The 21,085-nt window shown below is 39.1% G+C and overlaps 1 protein-coding gene across 1 annotated transcript in view; it reads left to right on the top strand.

The window, feature by feature from the left end:
* The window catches only part of LOC136709993 (SH2 domain-containing adapter protein F-like), a 52,974-nt gene extending 36,928 nt beyond the window's left edge, over window positions 1-16,046 (top strand). Inside the window, exons 5-7 of the mRNA XM_066685598.1 lie at window positions 2,063-2,234; window positions 2,590-2,709; window positions 12,667-16,046. Of these exons, the coding sequence (XP_066541695.1) occupies window positions 2,063-2,234; window positions 2,590-2,709; window positions 12,667-12,853 (479 nt within the window). The 3' untranslated portion in view covers window positions 12,854-16,046. The remainder of the gene's footprint in view (window positions 1-2,062; window positions 2,235-2,589; window positions 2,710-12,666) is intronic.
* The last annotated feature ends 5,039 nt before the right edge of the window (window positions 16,047-21,085 follow it).

Here is a 21,085-nt window from a genome sequence, read left to right as displayed (position 1 = left end):
TTAAAATATGTCCTTGAAGGACAGACTAGTTTTAGACCTATTTTGAACGTCCAGGGACGTTCCTTGTTTAATGGGGGTATTTTTTGTGGACTAATGACAAAAGTCAGTTGAGTTTAGAAATAAATTTAACAAATATATTATATATATATTAAATATATTATATATATATTTTGGACATACATTAAATTTATAAACAACTATGTAAGATTGATTATTATTTAATCAATCTTACATAGTTGTTTATAAATTTAATGTATGTCCAAAATACAAGTTTTTTTTTTTTACATACTTTTTAAAATTGCTTAAAACAGCCCTCACCCTATTTATTTATTTATTTATTTTTACATGTGTGAAAATGTTTTACCAATGCAACTTATTTTTCAAAGTAAAAGTCACTCCTCTTAAGCCTCATTGTCTGTTTCTAATAACACTTGGGCATTCATCAGAACTGACCAAAGCTACACATTACACACATTTAAGTGAAAAGTAGGTGACATTCGTTTTAAACAGTGACTAAATGCACGTCCTGTAAGCCCTGTGACCCCTCTGACAATTCCTGACCTTTCTGACCCCTGTATGAATGGAAGGTAGTGTAGTGTGTCTCATTCATGAGGTTTCAGATAAGTTGAGCCCCTTTGGATTTGCCCTTAGCCCTTTGGGATTTTAAGAAACTATAGTTTTGTTTCACAAATAATATAGACATAATGCATGTAGTGATTTGGTGTGATTCCTCACTTTTTATACACTATGTTCTTGTTCCTGTTCAAACAGAGAGAGAAAACTACACTAAATATACTAAATACACACACAAAGTGTGTTTTCCAATAGTGTGTGTGTAAATGTATGTGTGTTTCCCAGGTGTTATCAGTGGACAGGTATCAGACTGGTCAGTTCTCATGCTGTATTAGATAAGAGTGGAGTGTTTACTGCATATACTGTCAGAGTGAATTCCCATGTTTCTCTCACAGGTACAGTAACAGTCCTTAGGCCCAGTCTATGGCTTGGAGGATCACACACCTGTCCAGTGTACACACACACAAAAACACACACACACACGGGTTGCCTAACCTTGACAGCATCCAAGGACACACTCGGTGACTAAACATGTGCAGTTTTGGAGCACATTTTTTGATGTCCTCTCTCACTTTTTCTTTGGAACATAGTTCTGCTCTTTAGTGTTGAGCAGCTGTTGTGGAGTAAGCCTGGTTAAGAGTGCATCATTGGTACTGCCTAAGCCTTTAGAAAACTCAAATAAAATAATAATAATAGTAATAATAATAATAATAATATAAAATATTGCTGTGATTATCACAACTTTACAAAATTTGAAATAAGATTTAGTGTTAATATATAATATAATAATATATATAAGTGTTAATATATAATGAACCAAACGCTCCAACCTGTTTCTTTATAGGCGTCATGTGAAAGGGAGAGAGATGGAGGGAGACAATGTCTGCTCTTTCTTGTGCTTCAATGAGAGAGCAGAAACACATCTGTATGACTCGATACTTTGACTATGAAGTAGAGGGCTATGGAGCACCCTCACTGGAGTGGCTCTGTGTTCTCTGCACTGGCACAGCCATAGAACAGGCCCATTGTTTTACAGCCCTGTTTGAAGTTTAAAAAAACCTTAAAACAACTACAGAAACAAAGTGGATCAGCCTGCTTTCATTTGAACTTTTCAGGTTAAAGTAAATTGAATTAAGATATATATTCTTTTTTCATTTACTTTTCAAACCTATTTTACAAAAAATATATATTGTTTAGTTACAAGATTTGGTTAAAATGTATGAATCACCTTTTGGATGAATTGGGTTGGTTTCTGTGAACTAATTATCAAACATGAGCAACTGGCTGAATACCATCAAAATCTCACATAAATGTTCCAAAGTTTGGTTTAAAGCCTTCCTAGAAGAATAGAGGCTCTAATTGGTGCAAAATGACAAGCTACCTATAAATACACTTAATTTCAAGAGATTTTGGATAGTGTATTACTCTGTATTACAGTGGTTGTATTATTTCCTGTGAGTTGATTTCTGTGTTTTTTCTTCTGCTACAGTCCAATTTGAGGGAGTGGACAAGTGCAGGATGTCCCCCACTAAAGAGGGCAAGTCACGGCCCCCTCAGCGCCACTCTAGTGGCTGTCTCGTGAACACCAAGATGAGCTCAGTGGAGCACTGTGGGACTCTGGGAGAGCGTATTGACCCTGCCATGCCTCTGGAGAGCCAGTTGTGAGTGTGTCCATATAGAGGTTTCCACCAGGACCATAGATAAATCAGATTAATACAGTCTCTCACTTACCTATTAAAAATAAGTGTCTGAACTTTGCTTCTTTACATTTGCACTGAAGGTAAAAGTATTGAAAGTTAAAGTAGCTGCACCAGTCAATATTAGACAAACATTATCCATAATAAAATGCTACATTAGACTACTCCTAGTTTCAATGCAAAACTAAAGCTTTGGACCTTTAGACACCAACTCCCTGTTTAACTTGTTTTGGAACAGTTGCTTTAAAACGGTGTTATCTTTTTGACTAGAATATTGGTTCTGAGATCACAGTCTATTTTCTGTCCCCCTCTCTCTCAGCTGGTATCACGGGGCGATCAGTAGGACAGATGCTGAGTCATTGTTGAGGTTGTGTAAAGAGGCAAGTTACTTGGTGAGAAACAGCGAGACCAGCAAGAACGACTTCTCTCTCTCACTCAAGTAAGAATGCTCTGTATTTACAGTTTAAATATGTAATCATATTCCAAGTCTGTGTTTCATTCAACCACCTCTGATGCTGTCATTAAAAGTGATTATAAATTGTAAGTTTATAAGTTGACATATGTAATATATCTGAATAATATTTGACATAATTGCTCTTATATAAAACCAGGTTGTATAACTTAACAAAACCTGGTCCCTTCATGCATTATTATCTAAAATAGGAAGTTATATAATGAGTTAATACACAAGAACAGTGTATGATTATTATTAAGATTTAAAATATGTTTTTGTACAGATATTATAATGTGTTATCAAAACTGACATTAGGAAGTCATAGACTCTTATTTTATGAATGACAAGTGTCGTTAGAACACCTTGGAATAAAAAAATACAAGCTAATGCCTGTAGGTTATAACATGCCAAAAATTTATGACCTTATGAGCTACAATGTTTTACAATTTAATAACATAATGTGAGTGTTTAATATAATCTTATTTTACGATAAAATGCAGCAGGACAGTTTATAATCTGTCTACTTTATTTACATGGTAAATTACATTGTATTTAAACCTAGCTTACAACAAGAGCTCATTTTCATTAATATAAACTACTGTAGCTCCCCCTTGTGGAGTTGTCCCTAAATGTGAGTGAGTATGTGAGAAATAATAACACACTTTTTCTACAGTTCCTGTGAGTGAGTGAGTTACAGGCCAATTCTATGAATCTAAAATTGCTGGCCATACAGCCCCTATAATCTACACACCCTTCACCTTCAGGTTATAACACACCTCTCTTAACTCTCTCCCTTCTGCTTACTCAGCCTTTCCTTTGCTGTAAATATCTATCTCCTCGTACACTCTTTCACTCCCACACCACACACCTCTTTTAATACATTTCCTCTGTCTCTGTGTCTGTCTATACTTTCGACCCCCATCGCCCACCCCCCACTTTCAGATAACCTTCTCGCTTGGTTTCAGGCTGTGTTTTACTGACATGCTTCATTGTTAGAAAATCAGGCTTCTCTCTCTCTCTCTCTCTCTCTCTCTCTCTTCATATTTGCTTTTATTTTTTCTCTTCTTTTCTCTTCTCTCACTTTCACACTCCTATATCTCAGTAAAGAACATGAGCACCTAGCTGATCTAACAGAATTAGCAGGCAGTGTCCTCCTGCAAACAGGTTTCTTCACATGTCTCAGAGTAAACTTGTGGTGTTTATCATCCTCTCAGCTTGGTAGCATTATGTGAATGGACAATCCCTGACTAATGAGTAGAACAGTTATTATTAAATATATAATTATATTTAATATTATTCAACATTAAAACATTCAAATCCACTGACACTAAACAGGTTTGGGCCTGGTCAGTACTTGGAAGGGAGAAAGCTTTGCTGGGAGCCAGAAGTGGTGTTTGTGGGGCCAACAGAGGCCACTGTCCTAGTGGTGTTTGGATCTCCCAGTGCCTAGGTGCAGTGATTGGGATGAGACCTAAAACTGAGGTCCTGCCTCACTGAGGTCATGAAAGATTACTGGGTATTTTGTCAAAAAGTCTAGGGGCGGTACTTCAAAGTCCAGGCCAAATCTAACACTGGATTAATCCGTCCCTGTTTTCTTCTATCGTGTGTGGGGAGCGGAATAGCGTGGATTGGCTGGCGTTGCATCATCCAGAAGGAAGCTGCTTATTGATTTTGGTGAGGTAACTACCTAATAACCCAAATAAAAAGAATATAAAGCACAGTGAGTGTCTAGAAAAGCACTGTATAAATGTAACTGTCAAGGTTCAAGAGAAAAAGAAAAACAAAACAAATATTTCAAAAATATTCTGTAGGTATCTTCTGCTTTGTCTCCTTCTTGGCTGGCCTCTCTGCATCCTCTCTCTTTCTCTCTCCAGGTGTCTCTCTCCCCCTCTCTCTCCTGAAGCATGGCTGTAGTGAGAAATCTGTGTGTCGATGTGTGATGGCCCCCTGGTTAGTTTGGGCTGCTCTGACATTTAATAAAGACTCCGTGACCGTGAACCAAGCCGGTCACCTTTTAAAGCAGTAACTCCTTGCACTCACTCCCTGTGGGAGGGGTGGCAGGAGAGGGGTGAGGGATGATGTCAAGGAGGTAGGGAGGTGGGTGTTGAATGTCACACTGCAGCTACCTGAGTGAATTAAATGCAGGTGTGGAGTTACAGGTCAGTGTACTCAATACATAGTTTGCTCTGTTTCTTTTCCCCCATTCAGCGTGTCATGTCCATATTTTATCGTTATTACAGCGTCCATGCTTTTGGAAGACTTGTTTTCAGCTTTTTTTTCTAATGCACAGCTATCATTCAGTCACAGAGGCTGTGTTGTAAATTGTCACAGGTTAGGAGAATCACTTTTGTGTTCTGGGAAGGTCATTCCTGTGTTCTGAAAAACACCAGTAGATTTATTGATTTGCAAATGTATAAACGATGTGGTTCTTTTGTGTATATTTAATTTTTGCCTCTGCCTTCGGTCGTTTTAATTAGAATTAAAATTAGAATCACTTTATTGCCTGTGCTTGCACACGAAGGAATTCGTTCTCTGCATTTAACCCAATCCGTGCAGTGAAACACACATTTACACACACACTAGGGGTTGCCCTGCTCCCCTGTACCCAGGGAGCAGTTTGGGGTTAGGTGTCTTGCTCGGGGACAATTCAGTCATGACCTTTCCGGCTCTGGGGATCGAAGCAGCAGCCTTCCAGTTACAAGCCCAGTTCCCTAACCTACAGGCCACAGCTCCCTCCAGATATAATGGCTATATTTGCTGGATATTAACTGAACGATGGCTGAGAACAACTGAGAACGGGGATGTAAGGACTGGAGGATTTGCCATAACGATTATGCGTCCTTGTAAAGAGGGTTAACCAAATGCTGTGTTTGGAGCAGTGCTGTACACGTCAGCATTCCAGTGGGTGCTGCGCTAAAGGTTTAATCAAGCGTCAGGTGGAAGTCTGAGCCTCTATCAGTCAGGACCCTACATGAAGACGCATCATATCCACAGAGACCTTTAGGTGTAAATGCTTCATGTCTGAGTCGGCTGAAATATTAATGTCACCACAGAGTCATTGGCATGTGCTTTGCATTTAGATTAGAACTTTGGCTGTGACACACAGACTCACATTTTATTCCCATCTAAAGAAGAGAGATCTTTCTTTCTTCAAGGACGGAAGATCACTTGTTAATCGACTCATCTTTTCCTGTGAATTGATCTAGGATCAGTCCATTAAGGCTTTATTTAATGAATATAAAAGCAGAGTAGAGTCTACTTTCCAGTTATTTTATGAGACCCTATCCCTTTAGCAAGTTTGAGAATGATTGTTTTTGCTTTGTCTAAGTAATGCTATATAAATGGATATATTGAGTTTATGGTGTGTTTTGAACAGAAAAACAGAAGTCCAAAAATCTAATTTCAGGTAGCTCATATTGCTGCTAGAAAGCTGAATATCAAATCTCTATCTGCGAGATGCTACAAACATTGTGCCTACAGGATTTCCAGTAGCTGGAGATTGTAATATAAAATGGTGACTGCTGTGAAAATCTTGAGACTAAGTGTTGCAATATTAGATAAAATGACAAACATACAAAATTCCACATTTATGGCCTAAAGGTACTTTGCAGTAATCTTTAACAGAGTAGCTTTTACGCTTTCTGGCAAAGTATGATGTACTGTGATGATAAACCTATCGCGAAGCTAAATATGTGTTTACATGGTCCATTTACCATATTGCCATCTCTTTAAAAAGCGACCAGTTAATTTATTAATTGTTTGGTAATTAAACCCTATTTAATAAAACTGTTATGACTCACTGACTGAGGATTTGATGCAAACAGTGTAATAATCAGTTGTTCAGAGCCTTTCCCTTTTTTTCCCCTTTTTAAATAATTAATTAATTCTTCATTAATCATTACAAAACATAATACATATTAACATTAATTTACAAATGTAAAAATCCACCATTTATTTATATTTATATTTATATACACACACAGTGGAACCTCTACTTTCCGAACCGGGCATTTGAATATTTTTTGCCTCCACCAACGAACCTTAACTCTAGAAACGAACCCGAGCCTCCGCCGAGCCGGCGGCTGGAAATGGCCACTGACCCCAATAGGCGAGTCTCCCAGCGTGCGCAGACTTGAGTGAGCTTTTAAGATTAGCAAATCGTAGCTTTAGCAATTTAGCATTAGTGTAAATAGCAGACATCGAAATTCGTGCTAAGTTAAGCCGTATCTACGCTTCGTCTCCCCACATTCACCCGCCTACTCTCCGTTATTCCACACACCCCCCACCTTCTGTCATACAGTCAGTGCCTGTGTTACTCCTCCAGCCAGTCGTCACGTCTTCAAGGTAGCGATGTGTAACCACTTAAAACTTTATTACTGTTTCCACTGTATTTCTTTTTTTATTTTTAGTAATGCTACATGTATTTTTTTTTACTAAAATGGGAGTGTTGTAAACATATATCAGTGCAAAAAGGGTGACTTTCGGGGGGTGGGGGCTGGAACGCATTAATTGCTTTTCCATTATTTTAAATCGGGAAAATTGACTCAAGAAACGAACTTTTCTACTTATGAACCGGGTCACGGAATGGATCAAGTTCGTAGGTAGAGGTTCCACTCTGTGTGTGTATATATATATATATATATATATATATATAGCTCCAGTATCTTTAGGCAGTGACTAAACATAGACATGTTCTATTGTTTGCCTTAGCCTGGCTCAGTCCATTGCAGTAGCTTTACTGTGATTAGAAGGTCAGCAAGGTGTTGTCACACATAGAGCTGAATGGCTGGAGATAAGCCAACCCTACGGCTCAGGAGATTGCAAGGTACAAGTCAATGTCTTGTACTGCTAAGACCTCTTAGACAAATTTCAGACATGAAATGAATCCCATAGTGTGGGGAAAAAACAGACCCAATTAAAGGACACGGTGATAATGCAGTGTAGTGTCAGGCTAGTCCAGAATGATTGCCGGCATGTCTCACCTATCAGCCATCTTGATAAATTGTGCTTTTGCTTTGTTTGTCTTTTCCAGATGAGATAAGCCATAGCAACCCCCTATGGGTATAATCCGATAGTAATCCAGCTTTAAAAAAAATTCTCCATAGTGCTGTGTTTGGGGGTTTTCAAGTCGTTTCCTTCAACCCCAGGCTCTCCTCTTTCTCTGCCTTGATGGAGAGATTAATCAGAGGTGCTCTGGAAAAGTGCATTTAGCCTTGCATTGCTTCTCCCTCCACTGACCACATTTAAGAGCCTCGCTGTGGCCTGCGGTCACTGAAATGGCCTCTCATGATGAAGCCTCGGTTAATGATGGCCAGCTAATCAAGCGAGCCAAAGGGGAGAGATGAGTTTAAATGGATGGATTTGATGAAGGAGTTAGAAATTTATATTTCATGGTGATTGTGGCTGAAGGTTATTATAATTACAGATGTTCTACACATTCTCAGCAGACTCTAATACACTTTCTTAACCATGAAATAATTTCACTGAAAAGATGTTCTCTGAAACACAATCATGCTGAATTAGTACAGCGTCACAGCAATATTTAATTCAGGAAATGTCCAAATTCACGTTGCCCTTTAAAGACACAATTAGATTAATTAAAGCCCCTTTCACACATGCACAGTAAAGCAGAACGATACTCATTCATACTGGACATTAACTAGACTTACCCTGACAGTCTCCTAGTATAAAGCCAGTAACGTTCCAGAGAATACAGAGTTAATTCATGCTGTACCTCTTACATACGCTTAAACCATGTGGAACAGTCCAGCTGTGAGAACATGTCTGATACAAAAAAAATCTCTGGTTGTAGGTTACATGTGTGAAAGAGCAATTTAAGCGCTTTTTTCACACCTGAACTCCAGCCAATCAGGTCTGGACATTTTCCAGAGATCAGATTGTATGCTCATTTGAAAAGGTATTTCATTTCAGCAGGAAATATTTGGGAATATGGAAGAGGAATTAATTAGCGTTTAATTTGGTCACTTGTGACATCACAAATCTGAGATCCATAAGTCAGTAAGAAATCAAGCTGTGATCTCTAATTCCTAGGTAATGATCAAATACAAAAAGCCCTAGTTGCTAAGGATTGCTGTGTCCACATGGGTTTCCTCCCACAGACCAAAAACACGTTAGTAGGTGTTTTGGCGACTCAAAAGCGTGTGTGTGAGTGTGTGTGTTGCCTGTGAAGGACTGGCGCCCCCTCCAGGGTGTATTCCTGCCTTGCGCCTAATGATTCCAGGTAGGCTCTGGACCCACTGCGACCCTGAACTGGATAAGAGCTTACAGATGAATGAATGAATGAATATTACTCTGGTGATAAAATGCAGTATAAGCTGTTTATTTCTGTAAGACGGTGTAAGACCCATTTTTAATTACGTCATTTAAAGAGCAATTTACAAAATGTTAAATTGCAATTAAAAAATTGTTTTTGTGAGCTTGTGGTCCTAAGTGAAGAACACTTGAAGACCCATTTTGGCACATGGTTTTTGGATTGCAGCTGCAGTTTAACTTTGGCTTGTGAATTAATAACCAATCAGAGTTTAAAAAAACATAGTAAAGCATACCTTTTTAAATGGTTAAATGTTTTTGCAGTGAAACGGTCTAAAATGTCCTGAAGGAGTCTCACATAGTGTTATTAATGCCTTCTGTATTTAACAGAACACCCTCTCTCCAGCTTGCTGTGGTCATCACCTTGTAAACTGGAGAAAGCCTGGAGCTTTTTCTTAAAATGCAATTAGTAGATAAGTGAGAGACAGAGTGAGCTTTAATTTAAGATGTTTAATAGTGTTGCACCTTCCCAGATAAACACAGCGGTCACATGCTGTTCATTATTTAAGTTTACTTCTAAGGAAACCTTAAAATTCTTGATTGTTTTGTTTCATTTTTAATAAAAGTATGTGTACTGTGTGACCATCTGTGAAAATTACTTTCTAGATGAGAAAACTAGTAAAATCAGCCTGTTTTCATTTTATCCTGGTGTTGTCATGAACATGTGAAGAAGAGTGTTGCTACTGTAGGAGATGTGGAGAAAATGTTTAAATGTTGTGCTGTTGGGAAGAGATCACTGAAGCCTACTCAACTGAGCTTAAGGTTCATTTATTTACTTTCATTTTCTAGAAAATGTATGCCATTCAAGTGAGTGATTTTTACATATTTCTTGCTTAAGGTAAGTGCACAGTAAGCTTCTAGGGATAAGGAGAGTTTGAGAAATGGGCATAGTAAAATGGACTATCAGAGTGTAAGCAAATAAAGTGCATGAAAAATGTGAACTATGGGCTCTTTAAAGCATGGGCAGGTGGAGAAAAGGAAAAGTCTGTTCATCCATCAGTGGGAAAGCTTCATGTTCCTTTTCTATGGAGTTTGTATTTGTGTACTGTTGTCTGATGAATAGGTTCCTGAGGACTTTTTCTTGCACTCTTCATGTTTTTCTGCTATCTCCGTGATCAAACGCCAGTGTCATGAATGCCCTGCACAGAGCATTATCCTCAGCCAGCAAATGGCTTCCCTTCAGCAGCGTTTTTCATTCAGTTAAACCTCTGAACGGTCACCTAGACCACACAACCCTTCAATCACAGCGGCCTTTAAGAGCACTGTAGTGAAACTCTGAAATCACTGCTCTCTAATTGGATTAAAGATGCAATACGCTAATTTCTATTGCAATTGACTGGCACGATGGCGCAGCAGGTAGTGTCGCAGTCACACAGCTCCAGGGGGCTTGGTTGTGGGTTCGATTCCAGCTCCAGGTGACTGCCTGTGAGGAGTGTGGTGTGTTCTCCCTGTGTCCGCGTGGTTTTCTCCGGGTGCTCCGGTTTCCTCCCACAGTCCAAAAACACACGTTGGTAGGTGGATTGGGGACTCAAAAGTGTCCGTAGGTGTGAATGTGTGTGTGTGTCTCTGTGTTGCCCTGTGAAGGACTGGCGCCCCCTCCAGGGTGTATTCCTGCCTTGCGCCCAATGATTCCAGGTAGGCTCTGGACCCCCGCGACCCTGAACTGGATAAGCACTTACAGATAATGAATGAATGAATGGATATGTCAGAGATTCTGCACTAAACCTATTTTAAACACGGTTGTCCCATGCAGGATTCACATTCCATAGCTTAAAATGGTTAAATTAGGGATTACAAAACAATTTACAATATACTTTGTGAAAAAAATCACTTTCAAAAATATTGTTTATTACTTTTTGGTGTTAAAAATGTTTTACTGCTCCTTCATGGAGTCACAGCAGGCGGCTTCCTCTCCTTCAGAAACCACTGGTTGGACAAGCTCTTAATTTGTGTTTTAAATTTTAGAGGCCCAGTGACAATTCTGCTCCTTAACTGTCTCATTAAAGCCCAGTTCCTCTCGCTGTACCTCTCCCTGCTTCACGTGATCCGTTTCTAAATGAACTGCTATTCCTCAAGCACTGAAACCCCTAAGATCTAATCAGCTGTTATTTTTCCCCCCATTTAGCTCCTCTTAATCTTTTCCTTGTGCTCTCTTCTTTTTCTCTCCCCTTCAGTTCAGCTCCAAAGAAGCTTTATTGCACGATCAAACAAGTTTTCAGCTGTCAAAGCAGTAATATAGGTTTATTGCACATCACTCTATTAATGAGTCAGTCAAGTCAGTTCACATACACACACATACACAGATACACCAGCAAACACACACATTCCTCACATATTAGTACTGACATCTAAACCTCAGCACAACACATCCAAAGCGACATTGATGGGCCTACGTCACCCAGAGAAAACCACAAACACCCCCACACACACTTTCTTTTATATTATATACCCAAGACCCAAGATTAGCATCATTCCTGAAGATACCTGTTACCTAAGCTACAGCACACCGGAGTTTATTCATTCATTCATTCATTATCTGTAAGCGCTTATCCAATTCAGGGTCGCGGTGGGTCCAGAGCCTACCTGGAAACATTGGGCGCAAGGTGGGGATACACCCTGGAGGGGGCGCCAGTCCTTCACAGGGCAACACAGGCACACACACACATTCACTCACACCTACGGACACTGTTGAGTCGCCAATCCACCTGCAACATGTGTTTTTGGACTGTGGGAGGAAACCGGAGCACCCGGAGGAAACCCACACGGACACGGGGAGAACACACCAACTCCTCACAGACAGTCACCCAGCACACTGGAGTTTCACCCATGTATTCATTTTGCAGTTATAAAGTAGATGGCTCCTTCAAGCAGTCTCTAGCATTGTTATGGGAGTGGGATATGTGGAGAATATTGTGCTGCTCCTGGCGGTTAGAAAGCAAATCATTCAAGCCTTCCAAATCAGCCCCAAGTGAATGGAGATGCCAGAGGTGTTTTTGTTGTTTTTTCTCCTGTTGTGAAAATAGATCTCTCTTAATTTATTATTTAAATGCAGAGTTACATGGGAAGATATTCTTTACTTCTAAACAAAAACAGGTTGGAAAATGGTCAGCTGAAATTAATGTTGCTTATTTTTTGGGCCATAACCCCTCCTTAGCCCAACCACAGCCCTGTTTTTTTCACTCTCTGCTTAGCCGCATTTTGGTCTCAGTTGTTCTGCAGCCTGGCTGCATTTTCCATGAATATATTTTGAATTTTAAGCTGCAGAAATGGTAAAAAAAAAAAGATGCTCCTGGGGGACTTTGAAAAGACACACTACTCTGACAGAGAAAGGTGTGTTTTTTTTTAAAGTCCTTTTGGTGACAAGGCTATAAAAAAATTTATATTAAAAAAAAAGAGATTTTTATTAAATATGGTAATTAAATAGTTGTTCTTATTATTGACATTGCTTTTGTTGTTGTTGCTTTTTTTTTCTTCTATTCTTTTTTTTTTCCCATAGGAGCTACAGAACACTGAAGTCAAGCAAAAAGCCTATGCTAACAGTATTATTTTTTTATTTTACTATGTACTACCTTCTCTCATTCTCCCTTTTTCTCTTCTTCTCCATCTCTCCAGGAGCAGCCAAGGTTTCATGCATATGAAACTGTCCCGAACCAAAGACAATAAGTATATCCTGGGCCAGAATAGCTGTCTGTTTGACAGCGTGCCAGAAATCATCCACTTCTACTCCAGCCGCAAGCTGCCAATCAAAGGAGCCGAACATATGTCTCTCCTCTATCCTGTGGCCATACGGACACTATAGCCCACTGGTAACACTTCAACACAGAACGCATGAGGTAGCCATTTAAAAATGCTGTGTAGATTCCCTGGAAAATGTTATTTGGCTTGAGATGGATATAGTCTTTCATTACAATATGGTATGTAAAGAGTTGTAATAGATTATTTGAGTGGTGTTTATGAAGCCTTTAAGAATGGCTACTTGTATACAGTGCTACTGTAATGCTACAGAAAAACAGGGGGTGGCTGGAAGTATTTAAAGGACAAGACCCTCCATACCTGGTGGGGCATCCCATTTCCAGCCTTTAGATAATAATCCCCTCATCTCAGTGGATGATGGAACCAACAAACACTGACCACAGAGCAGATTAACGCAGCTATCCAACAACCTTTCATCTGCTTAAATGTCTCTTAATCCAAGAGCTGAATCTTTCCCCCCAACATTGTTCACATGGACCTATAGCGTCCCAACGTTAGACCTGCACCCACACTTTAGCCTCATTTATTTTCCTCTGTTCCAGCACCATGCACACTGTAATTAAACATCACACAAAGATATTGTGCAGTGGACATTTCAGAATAGCGTAATAAGTGGAGCCATCTAACACATTTGTAACACTAGTGTACCCTTCCTAACACTATCTACCATCCAGAGTACACAAACTCTATTAATGGTAAACACCATGGTGAAGAGTTTTGACGGTCAGAGGGACATTGTCAACTACTAAACCAGATTCTTTGACAGTGTTGACCTCCTAGATTCCAAATGAAGAAAGCATTAATTCACCAGGCATCACTAAATTGTGAATTGCACCAAAACTGAGGGTTTTGTTTAATTGCCAGTTTTCTAATCATTTCCAGTGAGGCACAAAGTGTAATTTTAGTCTGATTGTGTCTTTTTAAGGCCTCATTCACACACAACTAATTTTTTTCTTTTTTTATTTGCCACACCAATAGTGTTTCCAAATACCTTCATCCAGAATGCAAAATTGACTTGAAAATGCTCATATGAGCATGCTATCCCAGTACAAGATGATAATGTCTCATAATGATGATGTTAAATGCTTCAAGGAGAACACAGTGAGCACGTGTGTTGTCCAAAATACAGAGCATTCACACTCTCACATTCACAATTGACATTTTTGACCCAACACAGGCCAGCAGGCCTTGGAAGTTTGATATCTCCCACAGATCCAAAAACCTCACTTCTGCCAGCAAACAACAGCTTAAACATCATCTGCTTGCTGCACTGTGATGGCGTATATTACAATAACTATTCCCCCTGATCAGGCAGAGATTTCTTTGTGTTTTTCCAGTTCAATTTATTTATTGTTTTGTTAAGGATCAAGTAATATATTTGTACAATCTCTGGAAAAAAGTACATTTTCAAAAATACCCAGGGAAATGTAGTTTTGGCTTTGTCTCCATGAAACCTCCTTAATCTGGTGCTGAAGGAATGTCTGACGTGAGGATCTCCAACTTGGATCAGCAGGACATCCTGATGAGACTGAGACTGTGTAACTGGCAAGCATATAATAAGTCAAGAAGTGGTAACAGTGGAGGCTGTCATGATTGGTGTTTGTCCTAGGATGAAGTCCTCTGAAATGGAATCTCTTTGAACTAGTACAGTGTCCTTAATTCCGAGTGAGAAAATGCAAATTACTGAAGTGTCTTCGTTTGCTCTAAAAGGACCATTCCCTACTGATCTGTTGTAATTGAGAATTGTGTAAGTGTGTATTGAGCAGTGCGCTGGTTGAATGCGCTCGGACAGGGATGAGATTTCAGATAATGTAGAGCATATTTGGCCCAAGCCGTCCTATTATAGTAAAGAGGACTTGAATAGCCTTGTGTGGCCCAGCGAAGTGTGGAAAAGGACCTTTTAGTAGTTATATAAAAATGAACCACTTTACATGCAATCCCCCTCAGCTTAGGATGCTCTGGACTAGGGAGAATGAAATATGTCTGCATTGTCTACCTCAGAGAAATCCATTTAATTCACCCATCAGCAGATCAATATGGTACAATAAGATTGCAGATATTGATCCCGCTCCCCGTCCCTTTCATCAATTTCCACAAAATTGTACCTTTGGTTAAAGAACTTTTTTTTTTTTTTGCCTAAACTCAATCAAAAGTTGTTGTGTACTTGTGTTCTCCAGAGGTTGTTTTTATGAGCATTTGTATGTAAAGTCACTCTGTTCTTGTATGTGATGCCAGTGACATACATATGGTTCATGCCTTATACTGTAAATGCATGGTGAAAAAAAGCAAATCAGTCCAGTATGTCAAACTGATATTTGTTTTTTCCAAAAGATAAATTTTTGATGAATGTTCTGTGACTGTAATTTATTAAGGAGTAATGATGATTATTAATATCTCTGTTTTTACTCCCATACAAGGTGACTGAGACTCGTTCATGTTCTCTCTATTCTGTTCTTTGCTTGTATGTGTGTGTGTGTCTGTCTGATTGTCTGTGTGTGTGAGAGCCAGAATGCTCAAATGTTTTCTACGGTGCTTGTGTGTGTGTGTGTGTGTGTGTGTGTGTGGGCTTGCATTGCTGCTTCATGTCAATTCCTGCAGATGTTTCATTAATGGTAGTGTGTATAATACCAAATGCAACACACTGGAAAGTAATGCACAGATTTTACTTGATTCAGCTGAATACAGTACTGTACAAATGTCTGAAACTGCCCTTCATTTCATTAATTGCCATTCAAAAAGTCCACTTGCATATTGAATTCCACTTAATCCAATTACAAATTTCCAAAACCATATTCCACACCTCAGATGTCCATTTTCAGGTGTTACTCTGCGTGTTTCCCCCCTCTATTTGCATTTTCTCAATATTAGATTATTATTATTATTATTTTAAACAGCTACATATCTTTCAGGCCCTTGGTACTGAATAGCCTTCTCATTGTGGAATGATGGACACCTGTGGATTTCTTCATGGCTGTTTTGATGGGAAGTTAAAGAAGTTTAAGGATAACATTTGCACAGTACTGTTCATCATTATAATATTGTACATCACAGAATGTCATTTTTGTGAGTGCTTTATTTGACAGTTATTGTGTTGTGTTGATTTTTGATGTATGGAAATGATTTATGCATTTGATTTACCAAAAAAAAAACATCTGTTTTTTTCTGTGCAGTTAAAACACTTTGGGGCAGATGTGCTCCAGGTTTTGCCTTTTTGTTTCTTTGATTGGCTGGTTGTTGTTGGTTATATATATGTTGTTTTTTTTCTTTTTTCTTGGGGGTGGTGGTGGGGGGGTTATTTCTATGAGTGTTCCTTAGAGATGATGGTGCAGAGCCTGATTGTGGTACAGACATAAAATCAGATTATGCAATGGCTTTGCCCATATTTCTGCCTTTGTTGCCTGATAGAAATCCTAGCGTAGAAAGGCCTTGTTTCTCCGAAATGTTTGTGAAGTAGGGCCTTTCAAGCGCTGAAATGTATAATGTTAATGATAAAATGATAATGGAGGTCTGATGATGCCAATTAAAGTGACACAGTTTTAAAGAAACACTTATTGTGAATATTACCTGATATATTGTTATATTTCCACGGTGTGCAATTATGATGCTTGAAAACAACAATACTATCTTCTGGTTGCTTATGGCAATCTTTTTCTAATAGTGTGGCCAACTCCCCTGGTCCAGCTGCACTGGCACAGACTAACTCAAATTACCCCCCTTAAATCCCCACAGACCACATGAAGAGGAGAATCAGATCTGTTTGGGGGTCTTTCCTGGAAGTGTTCTTGTGCTGTAGCTGAGAGAATGTCAAGGAGAAGATACTGCTGCTGTTTTTAGACAAGTCAGTGTAGTCAGCTGTCCATTAATGGACCGCAGTGACCTCCAAACCTAGCAAAGGAATTGTGTCTTAGTCTGGAGAGAATTAGCGCTTTAATGAAAGGGAGATTGAACAGTGTTTGTATTTGAGTGGCCAAGCCTGAGATGAGGGGATCTGAAAGTATTAAAGGAATACTCTAATGTTTTTCAACATAATCTCTATCTACAACATTTGTGTCCTACCATAAATTACCATCGACGATCACCACACACACTGGCAAAAAATACACCATTTTACATTCTATATTTACAAATGGTTTCATTGTTTTAGCTATAGTGTGCAGTCTAGATCCGCAAATAGAAAATTTAACTTAGTATATTTTTAAATTAATATATTTTGCATCATAACAGAACAATTGAGAGTTCATTGGACTGAGGGGAATCTCTCTGCTGTACTCGCATATCATCTACAAATATTTAAATATTATTTCAATTGAATTAATGCATCTGCAATTTACATCACCATATCAAAGACTGGATAAAACATATGTGGACAGAAAACACCAGCTGTGATTCCTTGTCACTTCTGGTGTCAAAGAACTGAAGATCAATATCCAAAATGACAACTTTAAAGTGGGAATACACCTTACCTTATTGTTTAAAATCATATCTACCACAAACATTTCACACTATTGGAATGGAAGTTATTGGTGTAAAAACAGTAGCGCCAGTCCCTGCATGTATGTGACAAATAGCACTCCTAGTGGTGCCATTCTTAACTGTGAGTGAGTATGTATCTATGTAGTGTATGACTTTGTGGTGCAATTCCACACCTAACTTCAAAAAAAAAAAAAAACAGAAATGAGGAAATGAAGTTTGCCTTGAAAGAGAGGACAGGCTACAACTGTAGATTGGGTTGAAAACGAAACAGAGTGTTCCTTTTTACGTTTCTTTGTTTGTTTTAAATTAATATGATGAGACATAGCTGCTGACTGACAGGTGTTTAAGGTGGAGACAGGTATGTTCAGGTGTGTGATGAAGTAGAGGGAGTGTAAAGTATCTGTGTCAGCTGCTTGAGGAGGAGAGAGATGGAAAATCTCTGGAGATGAGAGGGAAAGCCAATGTGTTGAATGAAAAGTCTAAAGAGTAAAGTGGATCTGAACAGGGGACTGAAGAAGAGAGATACAGATGAGATTAGCTGCATTCAAGAAGAAAGCAGAGAAAACTGAGAAATGTCTTAATTTTGTCTTTGCATCCACTGTGCCCCCCCCACCCACCCCCATAGACAAATAGTACTAATGTTACTCTATGAATGTGTGAATGTGACATTGCTGATTCGCTCACTGTGTCCTCTTTCCTCTTGGTGTGTGTGAGAAAGAGAGTATATGAATATGTGATGTGCTGAAGCTTTGCTCTGTTCTCTGTGCGTGTGTGAGTGTGTGTGTGTGTCTATACTGTTGCCTCACCTGAGTCTCTTTACATTGGACTCAAGTTTTGCAATGGTGTGTGTTTCCTCCTGTGTATGCACTAATAGAACATTTCTGTACAGTCTCTCTTGGCCAAATGTATATAATGAATGTACTGGACGGGATGTGGACACATTGAGGTTCAAAGAAATAAAGTAGAGTTTATGGGTCTAACGGAACTGTGTTTTTTCCTTTGTTCTTATTTCCTCTGTTCAAACTGACCTTGACTCCACATGGTAACTGTACCACCCAGTCTTTCAGGAACTAGAAGGCTTTGTGCCCTTTACTCTCAAACATTGTATGGGATTAGGACTTTGAAGTTTCTTTAGTCCGGTATCAAAAGGGAAACAAGACCTTTGGTCCATATTAGGGTTACATTTGTTCCAATAAGTCAGATATAATTGAGTCAAATGAACTATAATCTAATGTGAATAACGTGGGTTTATTTATATATATTTATTTTTGAATTACTTTGGCACGTTGAGTTTACTCTCATTTCCACACAGCTCCAGGGTCCTGGGTTCAAACCTCACCTAAGGTCACTGTTTATGAGGAGTGTGGTGTGTTGTCCCCATGTCTGCGTGGGTTTCCTCCCAGCGCTTAAAGGCTAAGCACCAGCTCTATGAAAGTGTCAAACAAATAAATACAGTGGGATTTGAGTTCCTAACTTGTGTTTATTGATAGTCAGAAAATGTTATTTCTTACTAATTCAAGGAATACGGTTTAAAAGACCACCCCCCTCTCCAACGGTGTTCGGAAACTCTAATAGGCGTCTTGCCTGTGACGTAGATGGTGGACAACAACTCTAGAAGCTGCACTTAATTTAATGCAAAATGAGGAAAAGGTGTGTTGTTTTTGGCTGCAATCATTCAATGTACAGTGGGACATCTGTGAACAAATGGCCCAAAGATCCCAAAATATCCAGAAAATGGACTAAATTTGTCAACTTTAAACGGACACTTTGGAAAGGACCCTCCGCTCACTCCGTTATCTGTAGCTCATTTCACTGGCGCTTTTCCAACAATATGGGCATGTAAGGACACCAACGAAAGGTGTTCAAGAGCCTCTGTAACATGGAGGTAAACAGGGTAAGGACACTCACTTCGCCTGTTTTAGTTGGTGTTAGTTAACGTTAGCTTGACTCGCTAAACTCGGTGTCTCAGATTATACTCTGCTACGTAGCTGCATTACGGAGGTTTATAGTGTCGGATGAATTCGAGTTCGACTTCGATCACATTTACAAGAATAACGGTACCTCTACATTTGAGTTTAGCTTATTGCCAGGCTATTGTCATGAATAATGTTGGTTATTTAGCGATAGCTAGATACTGTCATAACAGTCAGTCATAACGGTGTTTTACCGTGGCGTTGTTCAGCTGTTGTCCACCAGTGACGTCACGGTTGCGTTCAAGAATTTCCGTAGCGAGCTCGGGTTTTTCCGTCAATTTAATAAACTTGTCAGTTTTAAAGCAAATTAAGATGCTATTTTCATTTTAATTCATACTTATATATGTCAGTAACTAAAATAATGTGAAATATTCATGCATTATTCATTAACATTCATCCATTAAGTGGTGCTTAGCCTTTAAAGTTCCTTCCACAATCCAAAAACACATGTTGGTAGGTGGATTGTTTGTGGGAAACTGTCCACAGGTGTGAGTTTGTAAGTGACTAGGTGAGTGTGTGATGTTCAGTGATGGACTAATGCTCTGTTTAGTGAGTGTTCCTGCCTTGTGCCCAATGACTGGAGGTAAACTCCAGACCCTCCACTACCCTAAAAAGTATAAAGCAGGTGCAAAGGATGAATACGTTTAAACCAGAGGAAAGTCTCATGAGTAAAGCACTGCATGTGAATGAGTTAAAAGCCGATTCAATCGGGTAGCACAGAAAAAAAAATAATTCTGTAGCTTTAAAATGTCCTCAGTTATACTCAGGCAAGTTCACAAAGCATGAGGAGCATAGGAAGTAAACCATTTCCTATATGGGCATTAATAAGCCCTGGACAAATCTATAAGAAAACAATGTTACCCAAACAGCATTCATTTACTACACGTAGGTTTCATTATGTACAAACTATGCACATACTGCACAGTTCTGAATGTGACTGCCTTCTCTCTTTTTTTCTTTTCTGCATGGTAATTTTTATAAGTATTCATTCAGCTGAAATTCCTCAGATTATATATATATTCATGTATATCCTTGAATTCGAGCTCTTTTTTACATGTGAATTGTGCTTCTAGACGAATAGGAGGAGAAAGTGCAATTGAATTTCAGATTAAGAGGCAGCACCAAATGGAAATTACGAAAGAGGATGAATATATTCGGTGGACATTCTAAATCCAGCTTGACCTTCGTGTACAGCATGAAAAGAAAATGCATTTTCTGACTAATAAGGCAGTACAGCTTCATTCATCTGGTGCACTTCAGAAAGCACACAGTGAACATACAGCTTGTCAAAGCAATATGAAAAGTCGGCTGGTACATTGAACGTCCGTTGGGTTTATTGGTTACTATGGTGAAGTTCTCAGAGAATGCACACTAACCTCTCTGTCTGTTAAGTCTGTGACAGTTGGAAGTGTGTGTGTGTGTTTCTTCCAAAGCCCCAAGGCAATAGCTTTAGTGTGGCATTTCATTAATTTGTGCTGTGTTAGATGCTTCTTTTCTTTAATTTAATCAGTGCAGAACCTATCTCTGCCCATGGGACAGGACACACTGTAGATTTCTGTGTTACATGCTTTTATTTCTCCAGCTGGATGAAAACTGATCCGTTGGATTAAATCATTGCACATATTCACATACTGACAGTGGGTAGAACTGGCGAAGAATCAAAATGTAGGGTTTTTTTTTCCTGGCCTGAGTATATATTGTTAAAGAAAGGGATATAAACACAGATTTGTGAGTTAGGCTTCTCCTCGAAGTGAGTTGAGTCGTGCAGTTGTTGTTTTAATGGCAGGTTAAAAAGATAGAGTGGCACTTCCTGTGACTTGGAGCATGTTCCC

Source organism: Hoplias malabaricus, chromosome 11 (assembly GCF_029633855.1).
Source record: "Hoplias malabaricus isolate fHopMal1 chromosome 11, fHopMal1.hap1, whole genome shotgun sequence".
Taxonomy (NCBI): domain Eukaryota; kingdom Metazoa; phylum Chordata; class Actinopteri; order Characiformes; family Erythrinidae; genus Hoplias; species Hoplias malabaricus.
This window is presented reverse-complemented; position numbering and strand designations above follow the sequence as displayed.